Source organism: Felis catus (genome assembly GCF_018350175.1).
Source record: "Felis catus isolate Fca126 chromosome A2 unlocalized genomic scaffold, F.catus_Fca126_mat1.0 chrA2_random_Un_scaffold_64, whole genome shotgun sequence".
NCBI classification, from domain to species: Eukaryota; Metazoa; Chordata; class Mammalia; order Carnivora; family Felidae; genus Felis; species Felis catus.
In genome coordinates, this window is record NW_025408501.1 from 25,216 (window position 1) to 46,442 (window position 21,227).

The 21,227-nt window shown below is 43.6% G+C and overlaps 1 protein-coding gene across 5 annotated transcripts; it reads left to right on the top strand.

The window, feature by feature from the left end:
• The first annotated feature begins 475 nt into the window (after positions 1-475).
• LOC111559439 (transport and Golgi organization protein 1 homolog) lies at positions 476-20,455 on the top strand. 5 transcript variants are annotated; one of them, XM_045051477.1, is made up of 19 exons: positions 476-908; positions 3,441-3,572; positions 7,201-7,222; positions 8,167-8,255; positions 8,510-8,572; positions 9,314-9,380; positions 9,544-9,682; positions 11,438-11,539; positions 12,223-12,283; positions 12,390-12,425; positions 12,506-12,573; positions 12,698-12,792; positions 13,801-13,877; positions 15,329-15,473; positions 16,347-16,423; positions 17,983-18,121; positions 19,069-19,159; positions 19,654-19,729; positions 19,848-20,455. In XM_045051477.1, exons 1-18 carry the CDS (start codon positions 843-845, stop codon positions 19,691-19,693), a joined length of 1,509 nt encoding a protein of 502 aa, XP_044907412.1. In that variant the 5' UTR covers positions 476-842; the 3' UTR covers positions 19,694-19,729; positions 19,848-20,455. The 5 variants fall into 5 exon arrangements, with proteins under 5 accessions (XP_044907412.1, XP_044907411.1, XP_044907413.1 ...); XM_045051476.1 differs by lacking the exon at positions 19,848-20,455 and having other exon boundaries at positions 19,654-19,824; XM_045051478.1 differs by lacking the exons at positions 8,510-8,572; positions 19,848-20,455 and having other exon boundaries at positions 477-908; positions 19,654-19,824.
• The last annotated feature ends 772 nt before the right edge of the window (positions 20,456-21,227 follow it).

The following is a 21,227-nucleotide window of genomic DNA, read 5'->3' on the forward strand; positions in this document are numbered from 1 at the left end:
GGCGCCCCTGGGGAGTCCCCTTTGTGGCAGCTCATTTCTGAGGTTCACAGACACCCATACTCACTAAGAAATAAACAGACACCACAAGCACAGAATCACACCCAGCCTCACCTGGGAACACAGGTATGGGGCTTATGAACAGATTCACACACAGACCCACACTGCAGACACGGCCAGTGACACCCCGAGGAGAACACACACACACACACACACACACACACACACACACACACACACACCAGACACACACCACACACGGTAAGACCCAAGGGGCAGCAAATTCACACACATAACTAATATATACACGTACAAAACCCAGACATACATAGACACTCCCATACGGACACACATGCCCCCAGATATGTACATAATGGAAGGGGCTTTTGAAAGGCCATGGTCACGCGGGGCGTCCTTTGTGAGCTATCAGGGTTGAAGGCAGCTGATTGGTGGAGAGAGAGCATAAAGCGTCTGAATTGCTATGGCAATGCTCAAACAGGTGAAGACTTGGAGGAAGAGAGATCTTCGTCTGCTCCACCTGTTACTGACAGTCTACTTAACTGGCTACTGTGGCCTGCTCATCTAGTGATTTACTGACCTGCTGAGCTACTAACTTGTCTGAACCCTCCTCCCTCCCTTCTTGTACTTGATCTGATCCGGGTACTCTCCCTGACCCCCTTCTTCTCCTGCCACACCCCCCTCCCCAATCCCATCCCTATTTAAACCCCGCCCCCCCACCTCACCCCCTTTCCCACCCCGTCCCTTCCCCTCCCACCCCCACCACCTCCTCACCCCCATCTGCACCTCCTCTCTGGTGCCCAGGCGCCCCCTGAAAGGACCAGAATATGACGGTTCGGAAGCTATTTTTCTATATCCTCTTACTCGGGTATCCCGGTTACCCCAAGACAAATGTGAGTACACATCCGACATCAGTGACTTCTTCCTTTTGTATTTATTTATCTTTTTCAGACTGTGGTTAAAAAACCAGCTTTTTCATGGAGTCCTTGATGAGAACTCAGTTCTTTGGCAAAACCCATTAAGTCAGGGCAAGGTTTCTCGACCAGCATGTAGGGGTTCTGGCCACACCTGTCCACATGAAGTTGTGGATCCTGTCTGGGCCACTTGGTCCAAAAAGAGTAGTGTTGACAGGATGGAAACCTGAGCTTCATAATGTCAAGAAAGAAGGACATGGGAAGATACTAAAAGCCACTGAGATCTTTGTCTTAAATAAGGGGCTCGTATGATGTTTGAATTATACTTCCTTAAAATCATTTTTAAAAATGTCAGAAACTCGATTGAATAAGAGCCATTTAATAGTATTAATAGTATTTTATACTATTAGATGACTCCTGGAAGGCCTGTCAAGATTCTTCTTCAAGCTTTGTAAGTTTAGAGTCCCTCTTATACGTAGTTAGTTTTCCTATCAGCACGTTGTTCACGTTTGTGAAGTTTGGTAGCCCTGGGAACCGTGGTGTCCGAAGTGTTGGTGTTGGAAAGTGAAATGTGGTTTGTGCTCTGTGCTTCCTGGTTTGTTCGCTTTTGGGAACTTGTGCATCAGCCCTCTCCCTCTGGTCTTAGAGGCTGCCCCCAAGGACTCTGTGTCCAACCAGGTAGCTGACAAGCTCAGCGTACGTGAAGTGGCCTCAGCCTGCTTGGACATTTATAATAAGAAAATCACTAGGAGTGATGTGATCAGGAAGTGAATGCATTCTTGTCCTTTCTTTAGCCAACTATGTGCAGAGTGTTGATTTACCCAAAGCAAAAAGGGTCTTGAATGTCCTTAGGATTGTCCAACTATAAAGAAATACCTGGTTGCCAGTGTGAATGTTTCGTTCTATCATTAAAAAGCAAAACCTGTACTCCCCAGAGCCTGAGACAGAGACACAGGGGACACCCATAGAGAAAAGTAGCTTTCTTGAGATTGGCATGCACCAGATTCTCAGAGAGGGATCTGCAACGTCCCAAGTCAGGAACAACCTAAATTGAGGCAGAATCCTCTCACATGAATACCTCCAGGCACAACAGAATCTATTCTGTCTCTTTTGAGTCTACGAAGGAGGAAATTTCTTGGTTCTGTTTATTGCAATTTCCCCCTTCTACCTAGGCTGCATCTCATAGATCAGTTCAGCTCTCTCTCCCTCCCTCATTTCTGAATTCGTGCACAAACTAACTTGTCTTGCATTTCCTACCTCCACCTGGTCATGACCATTGTCTGTGGGAACCAAGTGTTACTGGCTCCCTTGGATCTAATCTAGTTAACGGTAACTAATCAAATCAGCATACAGATAGCTGGCAGAGGTATCAAGAGTGCCCAGGACTTAGGATGTTTACCATTCATGTCAAGATGGCCTCTGTCTTTTGATCCCCATGATCACTGTGCTGACGGCCCCTGGTCTCTTGCAGACACTGGCCACTCAAAGACAGTGTGCATTTCCCACCAGGACGCAATTTAGTGACCTCAGTTCTGAGAGCTGAAGATACAAATGGTACACATTTTGGAGGCTACTTTCTAGAGAGGTTTATTGGCACAAAATTGATTGATTTAGGTGCAACACTATGAAATAGGAACTTGAATTGGTTGTATTGGCTATTTGGAGATGTGTGTTCAAGTAACTTAAAACCTCATAGATTTCATCAAAATAGACAAGATCACCTGATTATGCAAATCTTTATTTAATTCAGAAATCTGACAATTTGGGCTGTGATTCAGATTCAAAGTAAACCTTGAACGTAAAACCTTATGGGGAGCCTGGGTGGTTCAGTCAGTTAAGCATCTGACTCTTGATTTTGGCTCAGGTTTGTGAGTTTGAGCCCAGCATCAGGCTGTGTGCTAACAGCGTGGAGCCTGCTTTGGATTCTCTGTCTCCCTCTCTCTCGTTCCTCCCCCGCTCTCTCTACTTTCAAAAATAAATCAACATTAGAAAAAAGAAAACCTCAGTGTTTTTAGAAACTCAACAATAATGTAGAATTTATTTTTGCTGGAATAATCCCATATTATTATAAGAGCAGCTGCACATCTCTCAGTTATATCCATATCTGTAAACATCGGTCTCTATAACAGTCTCATTTGAATCTCTAGTACATTTTCATTGTTACTTTCTCCCATCCTTCCGTAAATTTTGGGGTATTTTTGGAAATGTTCCAAAGGATTTTATCCAGGTACTTCATGAATGTACAACAGAAGTCATTTACTTCTTGTCTACTAAAAGGGTAAGGAACAATGAAGCCATCACCACAGTAAGATCGTAAACACAATCATCACTCCTACAGGTTTGCCCCTGCTCCTTGGTAAGCCTTCTGTCCTCCCTCTCCTTCAGGAGGAGGCATTGGAGAGGTGTGCTTATAACCTCCTGGAGGCTGGTTGAAGGTTTATAAAAATGATTCTTGGTGACAGATATTATAAATGTCTTTGCTATTCCTCATTATCTCAAATATTATTTCAGCTTGTCCATATTTTGGCTGACCATTTCCGTCTTGGCTCTCGTGTCTTCGGAACTCTGTGGAAGCTTGCCGTTATTACTGCCACCGTTGCAATTTGTGCATGTCTTATTTACCTCTGGAGAGTTGTCCTTGCAGTGAGTATACTAAAATACCTTACAGATAGGCTTTTAAGCATAAGTAAGCAGAAGTTTTTTGGTAAGCACAAATTTTTTACTAGACCATTTGTATGCACTCAGTACTTCAAATTTCCCTTTAAGCACGGCATTCATTGCATCCCACAAATTGTAGTAATTCCAACATTCATTATCATTTAGATGGACATATTTTTACAATTCTGTGAAATGTCTCCTTGACCCTCTTCTTTTAGAATTTCTCTAGTCTATCTCTATTCTCTATCTTCTATTAGAATATCTCTCATATATTTTGTAGCTTTTCAGTTGTCTTTCTATTATTGATGTCTAGCTTACATATGTGTTCTGAGAACGTATTTTCTATGATTTTGTTGACTTCAAGTGAAGGTGTATTTTATGACCCTGAATATGGTCTGTGTCAGTGAATGTTCTATATGAGCTTGAGAAGAATGTGTATTTTTCTATTGTAGAAAGTGTTCTACAGATGGTCATGGATCTAGGTGATTGGTGATGCACTTCAGTCCAACTGTGTTCTTATATTTGAATATCTTTATGCTCAATCTGTCAATGACTGATAGAGGGTGTTGAATTCTTTCAGCTCTAATAATGTATATGTCTACTTCTCCTATCAGTTGTATCAGTTTTTGCCTCATGTATTTTGGCACTCTGTTGTTAATGCATGTACATTAAGGATTATGTTTTCTTGGAGAATTAAGCCTTTATTATTGACCTCAGTATCTCCAATAATTTCCCTTATTTTGTACATGTTTTGAAGAACAATTTAATTGTTCACAGAATTCTAGGTGGATGGGTTCTTTTCTTTTAACAGTATAAACATTTCATTCTTCTTGATTGCATCGTTTCTGAATTCTGAGTATTTTTTGTCCTGGTTCCTCTTGGGTAAGGTGTTATTTCTTCCATCTCCCTGCAACTCCAGCCCCCAACACTACCCCTTAGCTTCTTTCAAAATTCTTTGTTTTCAATTTTCCCTTGATTGAATAGTATATGTCTAGGGATAGTCTTGTGTTTTTTGTTTTGTTTTGTTTTGTTTTGTTTTGTTTTGTTTTGTTTTGTTTTTGGTTTGGTTTGGTTTTTTTGGAGGGGGGTATTTATCCTGCTTGAAATTCTTTGAGTTTCCTGAATCTGTGGTTTATGACTATCATTAATTTTGGAAAATTCTCAGTCATTTTCACTTCAAACGTATAAGTAGGTATTCCCATTTTGTGTATGTTACACCTTTTGTCATTGTCACACTGGTCTTGGATTTTCTCTGTTGTATTTTTAATTTTTTTGTGTGCGTTTCTGTTTTGGGTGTTTCTAGCTGACATTTCCTTCTGCTTGTTGAGTCTTTCCTCAGCTGTGTTGTGTGTGTTAATAAATCCAACAAAGGCATTCCTTATTTCTGTTATGATGTTTTGGATTTCTAGAAGTCCTTTTGGATCCTAGAGTTATCGTTTCTGTGCTCACATTCACCACCTCTTCTTGCATACTGACTACTTCTTCCATTAGAGTCATTATCCTATTAATCAGAGCGGTTTTACATTCCCAGCCTGATTATCCCACCATCTCTGCCATAGGAAGTGTGATTCTAATGCTTGCATTCTGTGTTCAAAATATGTGGTTTTTCCTTTTAGGGTACCTTGTTAAGTTTTTTGGGAAGCTTGGGGTCACGTCCGTGTCTCAAAAAACTGAGGTGAAGGCTTTTAGTGTAAAGTTTTGTCTTTACCTAGGTTTTAGGCTGAGTTTACTCCCCTATGAGACAGGAAGGAGGAAGAGCACTGTAGTTGAGTATTTCCCTTCATCTGTATTGCTTGTCTTCAGAAAAACCCCATTAGGCTTTGGAGAAATAGTTTCTCTGGAGGGCAGGTCTTCTAAGCAAGAACAGAAGAGCATGAGTTTATTTATAAGTGGCTGTTTTTCCTCTTTTCCTGCCAATTTAGAAATCTTTCCCTTCAAAAAGAAAATATGCATATTAAGTACTTGTAAGGCCATCTCTCTTTCCATTTCCCCTGCTTAGGAAAGGAAACATGTGACATTAAAGGACTATCCATGGTTTCCTGTTTGCCCTCCGTAGATACACTTTCCTATAACAACATTTTCATGACTCACTTTTTGATACCATGATGATATTCCAATATCCTGGCAAGATGTTGCGGCCTGCTTCAGCATCACATCATCATTCAAAACTTTCAAATAGGGATATACGTCCTACAGATCAAGAAAATGTGTCTTTCCCTTTTGTTAAAGTAGAGTCTTGCCTAGATTTTATTGAGCTCTAATTCATCAGGGGATGACTTGGGTCTGGGTGTTACTGGACCACCCAGACCAGGTTCTCCAGTCTCAGTGTCTTACTAATGAACACTGATCGAAAGGGAAACAAAGCAGGTGGCGTTTATTAGAGATAGGTTGTATACAGCGGAGCCACCGAGAAAGAGGAATATCGCTCCCCCAAAGGGTGGTGTGCCAGGCTTATAAAGGCACTTTTCCAAAGGGTGAGGGGCTGGGAGTGGGGAAGCATCCTTCAGTCCCACAGTCATTATCTTAGGGTTGTTACTTTTCAGTGGACACAAGACAATCACAGGATGTCTTTTTCCATGGTTGACGTGCTTTTAGTGCTCCTAGAAAATAGAAATCCTAGTGCAGTCAGGCTTTAAATTGTTATGTCTACTTTTGCCCAGACAACCATTACTCCCTAATACCTGTTCTCTCTTTGGTTCACTTTTCCAGAAGTCTCCAGTATGGAAACTGTTAACCCTTGCCTTAGACCAGTGCCTTTACAAGAATTAAGTTCCTCTTGCTTTTCTTATACCTTCTCAACGGGAGCCCTTTTTGCTTTGTTTTTGAAATGTTAGCCATCATTTCTGTTGGTGCCTGTGCTTTTGCCCTAGCCATGTTCCACTCTCTTTCTCATCTGATGATGTGTTTTTGGAAGACCCTCTGTTTTTAGTGATCTAGGAAAATCATAGCACCTGACATGTTGTAATTGTTTATTGATTCGGAAAGCAGCCAACCCTGTGTAACATTTCAGAAAGCTTTCTAGAGAATGAAAGAAGCGTGTCTTCATACAAAGGTTTTCCTTTTCTTTCCTTGCCGCTTCCTTCCTCCTTCCCATCCCTTCCCTTTCCTTCTCGCCCTCCCTCTCGTCCCCCTCCATCTCTCTCTCTTTCTCTATGTCTCTCTCTGTCTGTCTCTTTCTTCCTCTCTCCCTTTCTTTTTTTCTTTTTTTGGCATTTCAAATGATCCTGGGTTCTGGACTTCATTGTGGATATTGGGTTTGACTACAAGAGAAAAAAAATCAGACAAATATTTTATTTATGTATTTGTAAAACTGTCCGCCTTATGCACTGACAGAATTGAATATTTTGATATTTATTTAATATAATGTAAATCTACCTTTTGGTCAAAATAAGCTCTGAATCTTTATGCTTTTATCAGACATGGTTTATAAAGAATCATGAACTAAATATGAAATTCTACTTTTTTATTATATTAATGTTATGCATTCATTATGCTGACCAAAATGATCATTGTAATTTCATTGGATGACATTTCAGTATTTTATCAGGAAGAATAAGTTTTTACTCTTACTATGTTTTGACCTCAAACTTAATTTTGTTTCTTCCTCTCTCAGACAGAGCCTCCAGTATATCCAGGTAAGATTTTAGGTTTGAGTAGTCTTTGTAATTTTTTTTCATTACTCGTGTTTGGTGTGGGTTTTAAGTTTTTAACTAGGGATAAATATGGTGACTTCTGATGTCTAATTGACTTGTTAACTCTTGAAAATCTTTCTCTTCCCTGATAGAGGCTAAGGGACAATGTGGAGGGATTTGCCTCTCTTAAGACAAGAGACCAGGGGAGGAAAACAGCACAGGAGGAAGGAGAACAGAATGAGTGTAATTTTGCATAGAAATGATTAGGACAGAAGTGATGATATGAGCCAGAGGTGTGGAGTGAGTACTTTGCCATGACCTGGCTTTTGGTGAAATGTGAAGATGAGAAAACCCTCTTTGAGTCTGTCAAGAAGCCTAAGCTTAGAGAAGAAGCCAGGTATTGCCAGGCAGGGTGTGTGTCGCAGGAGAGGGTTAAACCAAGGTTTTGAGTCTGAGGTGGAGGGAGCCATTCATGCCAGGGGAAAAGTGAACTTGATGCAAATGGGGGACAATCTATTCTGCACGGACCCCATGGACTGTGGTGATTCTGTGGTGCTGTCTGTTGAGAGGCAAGGTGGCTACCTGACACTTAACAGGCCCTCAAAGACTGGTTGGTGTTTATCACTGTAAATGCAGCGGTGGTGGTGATGAGAAGAGTGATCTCGGGGCATGAGAGCTCTCACATTGGGCCAGTGTAAGAGGAGTTTGCACTTTGTGTCTGTTAGAGGAGTCAGTGTTCTAGAGCTTACATGTATAGGAATTTCAGTGAAATGAGGTTTCTTGGGTTTAAAATGCTGCTGAAACTTGCTTTCTTCAGGCACAATGAGAAAGCTAAAAAGTTAGTTACACCCATGTGTCAGATCATGTGTCTGTGCTGCTAATACAGTGGGATTATTTGATGTCACTGGTTTGGTAACAACCTTAAAAATTGTTTTATCTCCTTTTAGTTAATGTACAGCAAAAAACTGCAAAGAGCAACACGTTGGAGAAAGAAAACACAGAGCTGGCTGAAGCAATATCCATGTGGGAACAGAAGGTAGCATTGCCCTTTCAAATATTTCTTGTGACTTCATTTTGATTAGTTTTACCTCTTGTAGTTCATCCTACTGACCTATTTCATGTGTTCTATATATACTTCCAATTCAAGACAAGCTTCACAAATGTAATAAAAAACTACCTTTTTATTTGTGAAAGGAGTCACACATCAGACATAGGCTTATCTATCACGATGCTATTTTTGAATTCTGATTCCTTTTTCATTTGTTTTGTATATACATCAATGAATTAAAGATACATCTTCAAGAAGCTAAGAGAGAAAGTAACATTCACTCTGCTGAAGCTCTTAAGTTGAAAGTCAGAATCCTTTCTTTGCCTGGATTGCGTTCTAAAAACACAAGTAAAATTAAGGAATTGTTATGACTCATTCAACATGTTCTGTTGAAGGAGAACATCAGAAAAGTTGAGCACTTCAATAAAATTTTAAATGACACCCTTCAAAGTGCACATGCTACCTTGCAATCAGAAAGAGAGAGAGAGAGAGGAATGTCAAGAATCGGGGAGTGCTAAGAGTTGGCTGCTTTTACTGTAATTTGACTTTGGAGGCTTTTTGTTCATTGGGTGAGGTGAGCATAGCATATTCGCTTGCTGTTTACCATAGTAGAGAGTGGGCCTCTGGGAGACAAACCTCCATCTGCACAGCTGGCATTTCACTAGGACCACCATGAGGAGTTTGCTATTTCAAGGACTAGGAAGTATCTTTTATTTTCACAACTAGGTCATTACCACATCATTCAGACCTGCCCTCCAAGATAGGGAGAAAATCCCCCAAGATAGTTGAGAGATGAAGGGCAATAGCAAATTGTATACTGCCTTCTTCTCTTAATGCTCAACAACGTTCAGTGTGCATAGAGGAATATTCTCCTAAGAAAGCCATTTGTGAGCCCTTTGACTGGAACTATTTTCCATGTTCTTTGCCTTCTCCTTGTTGTATTTATGCCCCAGGATCTTTCTTTGTTGCCATGCACAGTCCTGTTGCACTCACATTGTTGTGCGATCATTATTTCTTGAATGTATTTTCTCATATGTGTCCTAAAGTCAGAAGATGCAAACGGTCAGTTGGAGGAACTGAGAGCCTGGAGGTCCAATAAACGTGCACTGGAAGGTATGTTGTCTGTTGGGGAGAAATCCCCATATGGTGGCAATGACTTTGCATTGGGAAGGGAAAGAATGCCTTCTTGCCTTCACACTAGTTGCCCTTTTCCTGTCACCCCAAAACCAAGTCTCAGGTCATATGCACATGCACAAAATAACCATTTTTTTTACAGCAAGGATAAAGGACGTGGAAGACATTCGTAATGCTTTGAGTTCTACTAAAGCAATCAGGGAAGAAACAGCCAAAAGCCTGAAGGAGAGAGGAGACGTCCTTGATGAATTCTATGAAGAAAGAAAAATGGCTACAGCAAAGTAAGACGTTCATGTGATAATGGTCCCGAGTACTGTTGTATGAATGAATGTGGTGGCCGCTATAGATAAATATATTTCTTCTAGAATTGGATCCAGAGTATTTTTGCCAAATGCATTCAGGAGAATTGTGCCTGCCCTTCCTACCTTGCTTCCTATAACCTGCATTTTCCTTTCTGTCCTTAGTGCTTGTCACACATTCTTGTGTCATGTACTTGGGGTAGAAGAGGGAAGATACTGGCATTAAGCACACTGATAACAGGATCCCCTCTGGATCCATTTACATTGGCCTATAGGTTTCAATCCCATCCCATTGTCTTATCAGCCGGGAATTAGGTGATCTTTGTTCAGCACCAGACTTGGGTCAAACATATTTAGGGAACACATTGACTTATCTTGCTGCAGAAACCATGGGAGTTTCTTTCTAGACTGTGGGTTGGGATGGCATCAGTACTGCATCTCTTCATCCAGTCTGCAAGGGAGACTCGTATGAAATGTGTCTTCATGGGTTCATTAGAAATTTGGTGCACCAGGTGCATGTTTCTTCTTTGGTCCAGTATTTCCTTTTGTTCTCAGGAGGAGGGCCTTTAGAGCCCCTCATTCACATTGAAAAGGAAATGCTTCCTTGTCTTCCCTGGAGACTCAGCTTCTGTTAGTCCTTTCCACACCCGGGGTGGAGCCTGCTCTGTCTCACTGGCATGTTGTTTTTGTTAATTTGTAAGCTCTTTGTGGGAGCAGGTAGAGCACCCTGACCACCTTTCTATCTTCACCCCCTTACAACAGAGCCTCTATATTACAGCCCCCCCAGAAAACATTTGCTGAAGGACTCCCTGAGAGGCCAGAAGGAAATGCATGTACCTTTCTCTGTCTAGTGCTTTTGTGTCCACTACTAACAGTCTTTCAGTTTTGCATGTGATTCTTGAGTACATCCGGTGCCAAGTTGAAACCCTTTAAAGCAACACCATGGACAAAATAGTCTGAGGGCAACACAGCAAACCAGCCTTTCTAAGCATTTCCCTTTGCTGCCTTCACTGTCAATGAACTGAGTCTTGTTAAATTAGACTGAGTCCATGAAGTTGATAGTTTTCCATCTGAAATCTGTTTCCTGAAGACAACAGCCTGACTGTGGGACAGTTCACACCATGTTCTACTTCAGCATATATTGCCACTCTAAGATTGGCCTTTCCCTCCACCAGGATCTTTGAAAGAGTGGGCAGGGGTTGCACTCCTGAACCTTAGTGGTGTATGGGAGTGATTTGCAATGCTGGTGAAGCCATATCCTGGAAGGCTGTCTTTCATGCTCAGTGTCTGTGTCAGGGTACAACTTCTGGACTGAGATTCAGTGCACTGCCCCATGGAGGTGTAAGGCAATGATGATCCCCTGCCTCATCCTAATGGGTACAGTTGGTCAGGCACAGGTTTTCACACTGACCTGAAATAGGCCTTCTCCATCTCAAACAAAAGACCAACTCTGGGAAGGCACAAGGTGCAATGTTATTTGATGACTTGACGATGAAGGAGTAGAAGCAGAGAACTAGAAAGGCGGCTCTGATTGTAGGCCACTTGGCAGCAGACGGAGGTTGAATGTTCTCTACCATTAAATGGGGTCTTCATTTCTCTGACTGTGTTGTCAGTCTGTGCATCGTTGGGGGAGGGGATAGGGATATGTGAATCTAGGCTTTAAGAGAGCTGAGAAGGAAAAAGGCAGAATTTCTGGACCTTGGCTACTGGACTATGTATGTATCTTTCCCATCGTAGGAATCTGGATATGACAAACTGTGAACTAGTGGCAATGAAGAATCAGATGGCAACTGCAGAGGAAAATCTGAAAATAGCTACAAGGGACATAGACAAGTGCAAGTGAGTTCAGATACTAATTAGCAGCGGCTCATGAAACCCCTGTTCGTTTCTTAGTTCTAACCTTTGTACAATGGGTAGACTCCATGAATATAGTAATACAAACACAAATTCAGAGGACGTATCCGTAGAGAATTAACAGATAGGAAAAGATTAGTATTAGAAAGAATAAAACAATTAAGCTACTAAACATTTCTGGGTCTCCAGCATTGACCTGCCCATGTAGAAACTTCATCCATGCCAACGTTCCTGAGGGGTGGTGTCAGTTGTCATAATCTAGAGGAAAGCAGTGTGTCATAGGATGAAATCCTATCCATCAACAAGGTAGTACCATCTGATGGTCCTGGTCTTTGCAACCCTAGGAAACCTGGTGAGTACACAAGTTAAAGGAGAATAGAACTTTATGTTGGCTTTATGATGAAAGTCACTTGTCACATGATGAATTAGGGCAAGATTGCAAATGGAAAAGAATTCTATGACCTCTGAACCCTACGGGCATGGAATAATGAGTAAGGAGATGGAACAATAGCTTTGGTTCTGTACATTTATAATTGTGTGAAAAGTGTCTCATGTGAAAGGATAAATTGTATTGGGGAAAGATATGAGGATGACGGGAACATGAGCAGATTATTTATAATCCTACCTAATATTAGGCCTTATTTGACGAAAACAATTGTATCTCACAGACAGGAAATTGAACAAACACGAGAACAGCTGCAGAAGGCAGAACTCACCTTCACACACCAGGTAACGTGAGTTCTGCCTGACATATTGAACCCTTAGTACCTCATGTGGTTGAGTGTAGTGGCCCTTGGAATTCCCAAACATGGACTTTTCATTGTTGCTTTTTCAGGTCGCAGTTTATGAGCGTAATGCTGCGGAAAACTCGGTAAGTGTTTTCCTTTTTCCTCCTCTCTCTTTGGTGCACAGTCTGGCACGACTGAAGGTGGATGTGTTTTTCTCCCCTAGATCAAGACTCAGATCTGGGAGATGAAAATGGCGGGACAGAGCCGGCAGATCGCCCGCTTGAAATACAGGTGTGGGAGCGTGACATGAGTTTTTATGGGTGTTTTGAGGGATGACAGCGGTGCCGTTTAGTGTCTAGTCAGAGGACGTGGCATTGCAACTCTTATGGAAGTCCATTCTTTTTCTGTATCCAAGACTGGTTGGGATGGAAGGAGAGAGGCTGGTTGAGGCATACAGGAGGTGGAGACCAATGCCTGGAAGTCCAGAGATGCAGAACGCTCCGAGGAGAGGTAAGGAGCAGGTGGTGATGTGCAGCAGCCTAATTTCTGTGGCAGAGCCTTTTCCTGTGGGTGATCATCGTGTGTCCTGGAGAGAACCACAAACACTAAGGACAGCAGGTGGTCTGAAGGGGTGACAGAAGGGTGTTCTCCTCTGGTACTGCAAGCAGTGAGGCACTTGTCCCTGGGACTGTTGGAGCTCATGCCCCTCCTCTGACTGTGACCCTCCCACCTCCTCTAGCATCCCCCTGTCTGAAGAGCCTGGAAAGGATGATAGGACAGGGGCCTCATCCTTCTTCCCACCCGGACTCAATGTGAAGACTTTAGTTTATTTGAGGAGAAGGTCATTTATTGACTATTTTTAATGTTCCTTTATTTTTATTGTTGTGAACTGTAGACCTACATTCCTGAATCCAAGCTCCAAATGGCTTCGCCCTCTGATGTTATCAGTGCACCTCTGCGGCTTCACTGCTAAACATCCATAGTTTTCCTTTACTCCTTAATATAATATCAGTCAAGTTCAGTTCCATTCAGAAATAGTTACATAATACCGGCTCCCACGTGGAAGGCAGCTTATAGATAAGCTGAAAGACTGAACAATTTGCCTGGAGTCAGAAGAAACACACCCATGCTCTTCTGTGGAGGGTTTTTTGATGTTATCCACCAACTGACGCTCTCGTTTTAATTTTTATCTGAAATGAGATGCTGAGTTATTACCCCTCATGTGTATTGAGAAATGGCTGTTTTGGTGACGATTTCCTGATTTCTCTTTGAGCTGCCCTGTTGAAAGTTATTTGACTAATTATGAAGAACATGAGCCAGGACCCTATGGTTTCTTCATTAAGATATGATGGGATAGATCTCCCCCTTATCACTGGGGTCAACTGAGGCTTGTGGGTTACTCTCTGCCTCTCCTCCTGGTCCTGAGTGTGGGCAAGAGTTTAACACGACACAAAATGTGGTGTTTGTGTGAATTCTGCACAGTCTACTAAAATCAGAGTAAACCTCTATCCCTTTTAGAGCCTTCAGCCGAAGCTGGTGTCACTCCCATGAGTCACAACTACAAGCAGTCTACCAACAATGCCGAGAAGGACAAGGTAAATGCTGTGGACATTTTCAGTTGTAAGTCTGTCAGGAAACCCTCATTTGTGGAACAGCATGCTCTGCGGCCTTATCCCTGTTTTGTGTGTTGTGTGATATGTCTGCCTGTTTATATTTTCCAAATGCACAGCCTTCACCCAAGAGTCTACAGGCTGCTTTCTTTTCAGCCTGTCATCTTTTTTCTGGTCAGTTTAGTAGCCAAAGGAACTTAGAAGTTGACCACCTTTATGGCTTTTCCCTTGTGTTCAAAATAACAACAACAGGAAGATACACTGTACTCTATAGCAAAGTCTCTAAGCTTGTTGACTCCTAACACACTACCTCTCTGTGGGATCAGTGTTGTTGTTATTTTCCTCTTTCTGGTCTCACTATTCATGTGTGAAGACTGTCTGTTCATTGTAAACGTGAAAAGACTTCCCTCCATCTTTATATTGTGTGCCTTGTACAATTTATGATGGTTTTTGACAACGTCATTGTCATAACTCACCACCTTCACGTCTTCATGGGTAAATGAAGTGTTTGGAAGCCTTTCAAGCAGTATCTTAGGTAAAAGTATTCTGAACACAAGGTCCTTCAGTTTTATTCATATAAGCAGGTTCTCTTGTGTCTCCAGTCAGGGTTAGAGCTGATACCATCGCTCATGACACATCCCTGGAAGTGTATACCAAAGTCAAAACACATTTGCATTAATTCTGTTTCCTGAATGTCTGCCTCTTTTTTCCCATACGATGTGTTACTCTGTGTCTTGTAGTGTACACAAAACCAGAATTCCTTATGAATTCAGGTGAACACTTGGGGGCCTAGTACTCATTGATGTGTAATATGTTCCGCACAGCAAACATTTCCTCAGGTCCCCTACAAGACTCCAGGCATCCCCAACTCCCGAGTGGTTTCTTGGCCTTTGACAGCACTTGCAGAAAGTAGGAAGACCTCTTTCTCAGCGAGGGAAGCAGAGGGGGCCAAGAGTGGGGCCGGCAGGCAGAACTTGTCCCCAAGAGTAGCTGTGATTTCATGTGCAAGAATGAGCTGTGTATTTGCAGTCCATTTTTCTGTGTTCGGAATAAGCCAAAAACAGAGCTTTTGCCGTCCCTGTAGTGGAGGGATGCAAAGTGATCCTGGACATGGATGTCCGCCTGTCTGGAATATGCTGCTTCATTAGTTTGGAATTACTTATTTAATCCTGTAAGATGGCATCATTTTGTTCTAAATTCTCAGACCTGGGCAGGGACATGTGGTGACAGTAGTTTAACCGCCTGCGTTTAGTTGCCTAAGCTGTAGGTGGTACCCAGTGGCAGGGACAGAGTTTTCAGGTACTGATGCTACTCTCTCGGATCCTGGTGGCAGAGAAGGGGGCAGGTGCTGACCCGTACTTCTATGGGTTTCAGCTGCTTTGGGGATTGGTTCTCTTGTGTGGCATCTGCACATAGCTGTCACTTCTGTTCTGCAGGGCAGTGTGGATCCGTGGCGACCTCCTCCATCAACTGGAAGATTCTGCACACCCTACCCTAGAGGCCACCGTATGATCTCCTGTGCACATCCACCTCCTGTGCCAGGTTCGGGACCATCCCGAAACCCTCCACCTGCACCACTTGGTAAGATGATCTGGGCAGTATGAGTTGGCTTGCTAAGAACCTTCATCTAATTTTTGTTGTTGTTGAATCTTTTTTAAGAAATTTGTTAATGTTTATTTATTTTTGAGACAGACAGAGACTGAGCATGAATGGGGGAGGGTCAGAGAGAGGGAGACACAGAATCTGAAGCAGCTTCCAGGCTCTGAGCTGTCAACACAGAGCCCGACGTGGGGCTGGAACTCACGCACTGTGAGATCATGACCTGAGCCGGAGTCGGACGCTTAACCGACTGAGCCATCCAGGCGCCCCGTAGTTGAGTCTTGTACAAGGTGCAGAGGTGGTACCACAGACCATTGCAACGCAAGGAAAATGCCTGCCATCATCACCACATTCCTTGAGTGTCTCACGATTGACTTATCATCCTTGTGTCATTTCCCCCACCTTGTGTTGGTACAGGTGTCTCTTGTGGAGATGGAATGGGGCTGTATGCAGAAAAGCAGGCATAGCGCTTCAGCAGATGTGTGCCATACACAGTCCATGTGCTGGGCGGTGGGAGGCATGAGGCGCAGCCTAACGTATATCCATCCAGTTGAGCCCCAGTCATCCACAGTTGTTTGAGGAGTTATGAAAACACCTGAACCAGGGCTTTTATGGGTCTTCATCAGAGTTTAAAGAATGGCTCTCCCTTTACCTTGGGATCACCTGAAGCATGTGGGATACCCTGTGCATGTGATTTGGGATCTGACTGGGCCAAAGAGTTTAAGTTGCTTGAGGAATGAGGAGAGTGGTTTTTGTTTTTTGGGGTTGTTTTGTTTGTTTTTGTGTTTTTGGTTTTTTTTTTTTTTAATCTCTGCACAATCTACTCAAAGCAGAATAAACCTCCATCCCTTCTAGGGCCTTTTTCAGATCCACATGTTGCTCCTGTGAGTAACAACAACACTGACTCTACCAAAAGGATCACGGAGGACAAGGTAAATGCTGTGGACATTTTCAGTTGTAACTCTTTGGCAAAACCCTCCTTTTTCTGTTCAGCGCTCTCTCCCGGCTTTGTGTCTGTTTTGTGTGTTGTATGATATGTCTGCTTGTTTTTCTCATTTTCCAAATGCACAGCCTTAACCCAAGTGTCTATGGGGTTCTCTACTTTCTGCCTGTCACCTCCTTGTGGAAGGTTTAGAACCAATCGTGCCTAGGGCTGAGCACCCAAGGGCTTTTCTGGTATATACCTGGAAATAACCCAGGGAGGAAGAGACCACACTCCACCTGGAAGTCTTTTGGCATGACTTATTTTTTCTGGACCTCCTCAGTGTGGAATCATTGCTCTTGCTGTTTCTTCCTGTTCTGTTTCTTTCTAGGGGATTAATGTGTTCAGAAAATCGGCAGTTATCCTTATGTTTTGAAAATGCAAACTGCCTTCACTCCAACTTATATTTTTGTATGTGTCATTTAGAGTGGTCTTAGACAAAGTAAATTTAATACCCATCAACATTCAGCCTTTTTTTCTTTTTTTTTTTCTTTTCTTTTTTTTTTTTTTTTGTAAATGTGCTGTCTGGAATCTCTTCAGTTGTGCCCTGGGTATACATATTCTGAACTCCAAGAGGTGACATATTTGTCCTAGAACACACGCATGGCTACATGGGTGGTGAAGAGAGACAATCCGTAATTACCTGCATTGTAATTCTCCACTGTGTCCTTTGTGTTCACATGAGCACGTTCTCTTGTGTCCTGTGTCACTGTTACAGGTGAAACATGGAGATGTACAGCAAAAACGAAAGTGTATTTGTGTTAATTCTGTTAGTTAGAATTTCAGCTTATTTTTTCAGAGAACAAAAGTACCCTGCGAGTTGTACTGTAGTTAACTGAGAAGTACCACTGAATGAAAATAAATTAGCTCAGCCTACCTAACATGTATAGGTAACATGTTTCTCTAAGAACATGCTTTTCGAGGTTCTCTGCATGACCTCAGGATCCCCATCCCCCAACATGTCTCTGTGCCCATGGATAGCACTTGCAGAGAGGAGAAGACCTCATTGTCGGGAGAGAAGCAGATCGGGCACAGGCGGGGGCTTAGAGGCAGAGCTTTGAGCCACGAGGGCTATGATTCCATGTGTGGAGCCTGGGATTGTCATTCCTTCTCAATCTGTAGTTCTTCACATACAAATAAGCAGCCTCTGTGGTGGAGGCGGATGCGGGGTGGAAGGCGATTCTGGACTTAAATGCCTTCCTATCAGGAATATGCTATTTTATTAATTTGGTACTCATTCCATAAATCCTCTCGGATAAGAGCTTGCTGTTCTACATTTGCACACATGTGGGAACACTGGTTTGTCCCCATAGCATCCGTTCCCCTCCCCCAAAGCTATAAGTGGAACTCAAAGTATGGGTAGAGATTTTGGCGCTGATGCTGCCCTCTTGGAACCTGGTGGTGGGCAAGCTGGCAGGAGATGAGCACTGCTTCTTTGGGTTGCCACTTTTTGCTGGTGTTGGTGCTTTGCTCTGTCCTATGAACATAGCTTTCTTTTCTGTTCTGCAGGCCATTATGAATGCAAGAGGGCCTGGTCCTTCCCCAGGATCGCCTTGCAGGCTGTCCCCCATGGACCACCCTTCACCACCAGTCACGGGCGATGGGCCACCTCCGCCTCCTCCCCCAGCTCCTCCACGTACTAAATTTGGTAAGATGACCTGAACTGGATGAGGGACTGATAAAGCGTATTCGTCTTCTTGGTGAAAGACTTGGTGGGAATGATGTAGGGATGCTTGTGAGGGCTTGGCAATTCAACTGCAAGCCTGCCTGAGGACAGTGTCACATATCTCAAGTTTCTCAGGACATAGTGTACAATGGGCTGTGTCATTTCCCTGTAATGAGGTCAGCTGTAGGTTTCTCTTGTCTACAAGAAAGAGGAGTTTTACACAAAGGCAGATGTATCAGGAGTACTGGTGCCTGTCTGAAAGACACAATGCTTTGAGCTCCGTGAAGGATGAGATGCACCCCTAAGTGTAGGTGCCTCAGGTGTCCCGTCTGAAAGGGGGCACATGCATTATATGACACAGACCTTGTGGTCACCATAGTGGAAGTACCAGTGAAGGATCCAGTGCAAAACTGGGGGAAACTTGAATCACGCAGGAATAGAAGGGAAGTTGAGCACAGCAAGCAGAGTTTGAGGAGGTGCAGAGGGGAGGGCGTTGGGGTCAGTAGGATGGACTTGGAGGCCATTTCTGGCAGGGCCCACACACTGGGAAGGGAGCATGAGGACAGTGTGAAGTCTGCAAAGGACTGCTGCACGGGTTCAACCACAATGTAGAATGCAGTCATCATCTCTGAAATGTCAACGTTACCACAGTGCACCTAGTTCATAATCTAAATAAAGTTTGTTGTTTCCCTTGGTCTTCTGAAGGGTCTGGACATGTTTGAAGAATGTTCTGGAAGATTTAGGAAATTAAACTTAGGAAATGCTTGTCTGCCTAAGTTAGCGTGTCTCAGTGAGACTAAATGTGAAGGCAGGTTGTAGATCAGCTGTGCCGCTTCCTTGGCCTTCAGCCTGAGTCAGACTCTTGGTGGGGAAGTCAGGGGTGAGGAGGAGCCGCCCCTGCTGAACTCTGGTCACCACCCTGCCTGCAGGTTTGCGTCTCCGAAAGTTCCCTCGCAATCTCCTGAGGTTTTGCCTGTGTTCCTGCTGTGTCAGCTCTAGGCGGTCATCTCAGAGCCTCAGGTTTGTAATCTGAGAAACAGGGACAATGTTGGTTTCTGAGGTCAGTACGATGAAGAGGTGAGAAGCACTTAAGGAATTTGTAAAATGTATGGGAGGAGTGGACACTCACCCTTCTCAGGGTGGAAATGAATGTATCTCCACACAGAAGGTCCTCAACAGATGTTCATTCAATTTCATGAAACTAAGAGTGTAATGCCTGAGGCTGAGAGGTTGGCAATCCCTGTTTCAAAAACTACGGCAAAGACCCCTGTGTTTTTTCTTTTAAAATTCAGGTCCTACTTTATGAAAAAGAAAAAGATAACTGTGATACTGTGTACATTCAGGGATCTATATCTAAGATTTGAAGACAGTCCTAATCCCTTAGAGGTACACACACAGATGCAGCCACACAATTAAGTGTTCATCCAAGGCCACAGATATATTGTTGAAGACAAAATACATAGAGGAGAACACAAGATCCCATTGCAATAACCCAAAATCTCGTTGCCTTACAGGAGAATGCGAACTTCGTGGACCCTGAACTATGACCAATAGGCTGTGGTGATGTGATATATTTAGAAAAGTTGTCTGGTATGCATATTTGACTGAATTCTTTCCCTGACCATTCCTGTCCCCTCTATTTTGTTTTTCCTCGTTTCCCTTAATAAACCCATCACAGTTCTGTATCTCTGTCATTATCTGCTTCCAGGAGGACCTACGGTCATTCTGTGTTGATGTACACAGTGTGACCCCTGTACACACGGTCACAAACAGGGAGAATCTACAGTAATAGGGGCAGAAGATAAGTGACTGTTTGAATTGTATTGACTGCACATGTCCCGCTGGTTCCTTCTGGGGTGGTGGCCACAAGCTTCCTCCAGATCTGGTGACAGTTGTGTTCACTCGTCAATAGATCCTCGCAAGCACGTGGCACTTCCTACTCACCGTGGTGTGTGGTGATCAGCAGGGCAGCTATCAGCCCCCAGGACATGGCTGATTCGTGATTGCAAGACATGGATGAGGGGTCAGCAGTGTCTCGGGTAGAACAGTGAGGAAACCCTGCATGAATCCACACGTTGTGGATTTCCCCACGTACCAGCTACCTCACGGTAGCACCAATCCAGGTGGGAGCTGAGGTAGACTCATGGTAGCAGTTGTGGGTGTGAGTCTTATAATGGCCCATATTCCTCTCAGTGTTTTCTGTTTTTATCTTTTATTTTGATGCAATGTTTATTTTTGAGTGAGAGAGAGACAGAGCACAATTGAGAGAGGGGCAGAGAGAGAGGGAGACACAGAATCCAAAGCAGGCTCCAGGCTCTGAGCTGTCAGCACAGAGCCCGACGTGGGGCTCAAACTCACAAATCCTGAGATCATGACCTGAGCCAAAGTGGGACACTTAAGTGACTGAGCTACCAAGTCGCCCCACCCCCTACTGTTTCCTTTTTGAGGGCCAGGCAGGGCAGAAGTCAATGACATGATACCCATTCCTTCCGCACCACCAAGGAGGAGTTGGGTGTAAGCATGTGACTCTTTCCGGGTCCTCAAAGCCCATGCGTTCTGCCCCAGAGCCCCTGACTCCTGCTTGGCCCTCCTTCCTCCCAGGTTATGGAGGCAACCAGCCTTCCATCCACGTTGGGGTCATGGCTGGGCCACCAAGGGCTCAAAATCTGGCTGTCCACATGCTTCCCTGCGGTGGCTGGGAACAGCCGTGCTCCAGTAAAGGTCAGCATGAGCAGCTTCTCTAAACAGGATTCTCATCCACTGTGATCAGGGCCTGAGCTAAAACATGACAGGGGAGAGGGGGACACAGGAGATGTGGTGCCGTTTCCTGGACAGGGCTGCACAGAGCAGAAGGCCGAGGGCTGCTAATCTCTGGATTCTGGATGGTAGGTGAGCAGTTTAAAACACCACAGCCTTCTCTTAGATCAAAAGAGAAACCTATATCTTCACCCAGCCTTCCTCTGATATGAAGAGATGGCAATTATTATTTGAAGGCACAATTATCTACCTATGAGTCTGATGGAAATGATTTCATCCATCTTCGTCCCTAAAGCACTTTTCATTGAAATTACCCATATAGAGGCAGGAA

Coding starts and splice junctions, on each gene's coding strand:
- LOC111559439 (XM_045051477.1), top strand. CDS start 843: ATGACGGTTCGGAAGCTATTTTTCTATATCCTCTTACTCGGGTATCCC. Junction 12,284..12,389: donor AACTCACCTTCACACACCAG/GTAACGTGAGTT, acceptor TTGCTTTTTCAG/GTCGCAGTTTATGAGCGTAA. Junction 18,122..19,068: donor TCCTCCACGTACTAAATTTG/GTAAGATGACCT, acceptor CCCTGCCTGCAG/GTTTGCGTCTCCGAAAGTTC.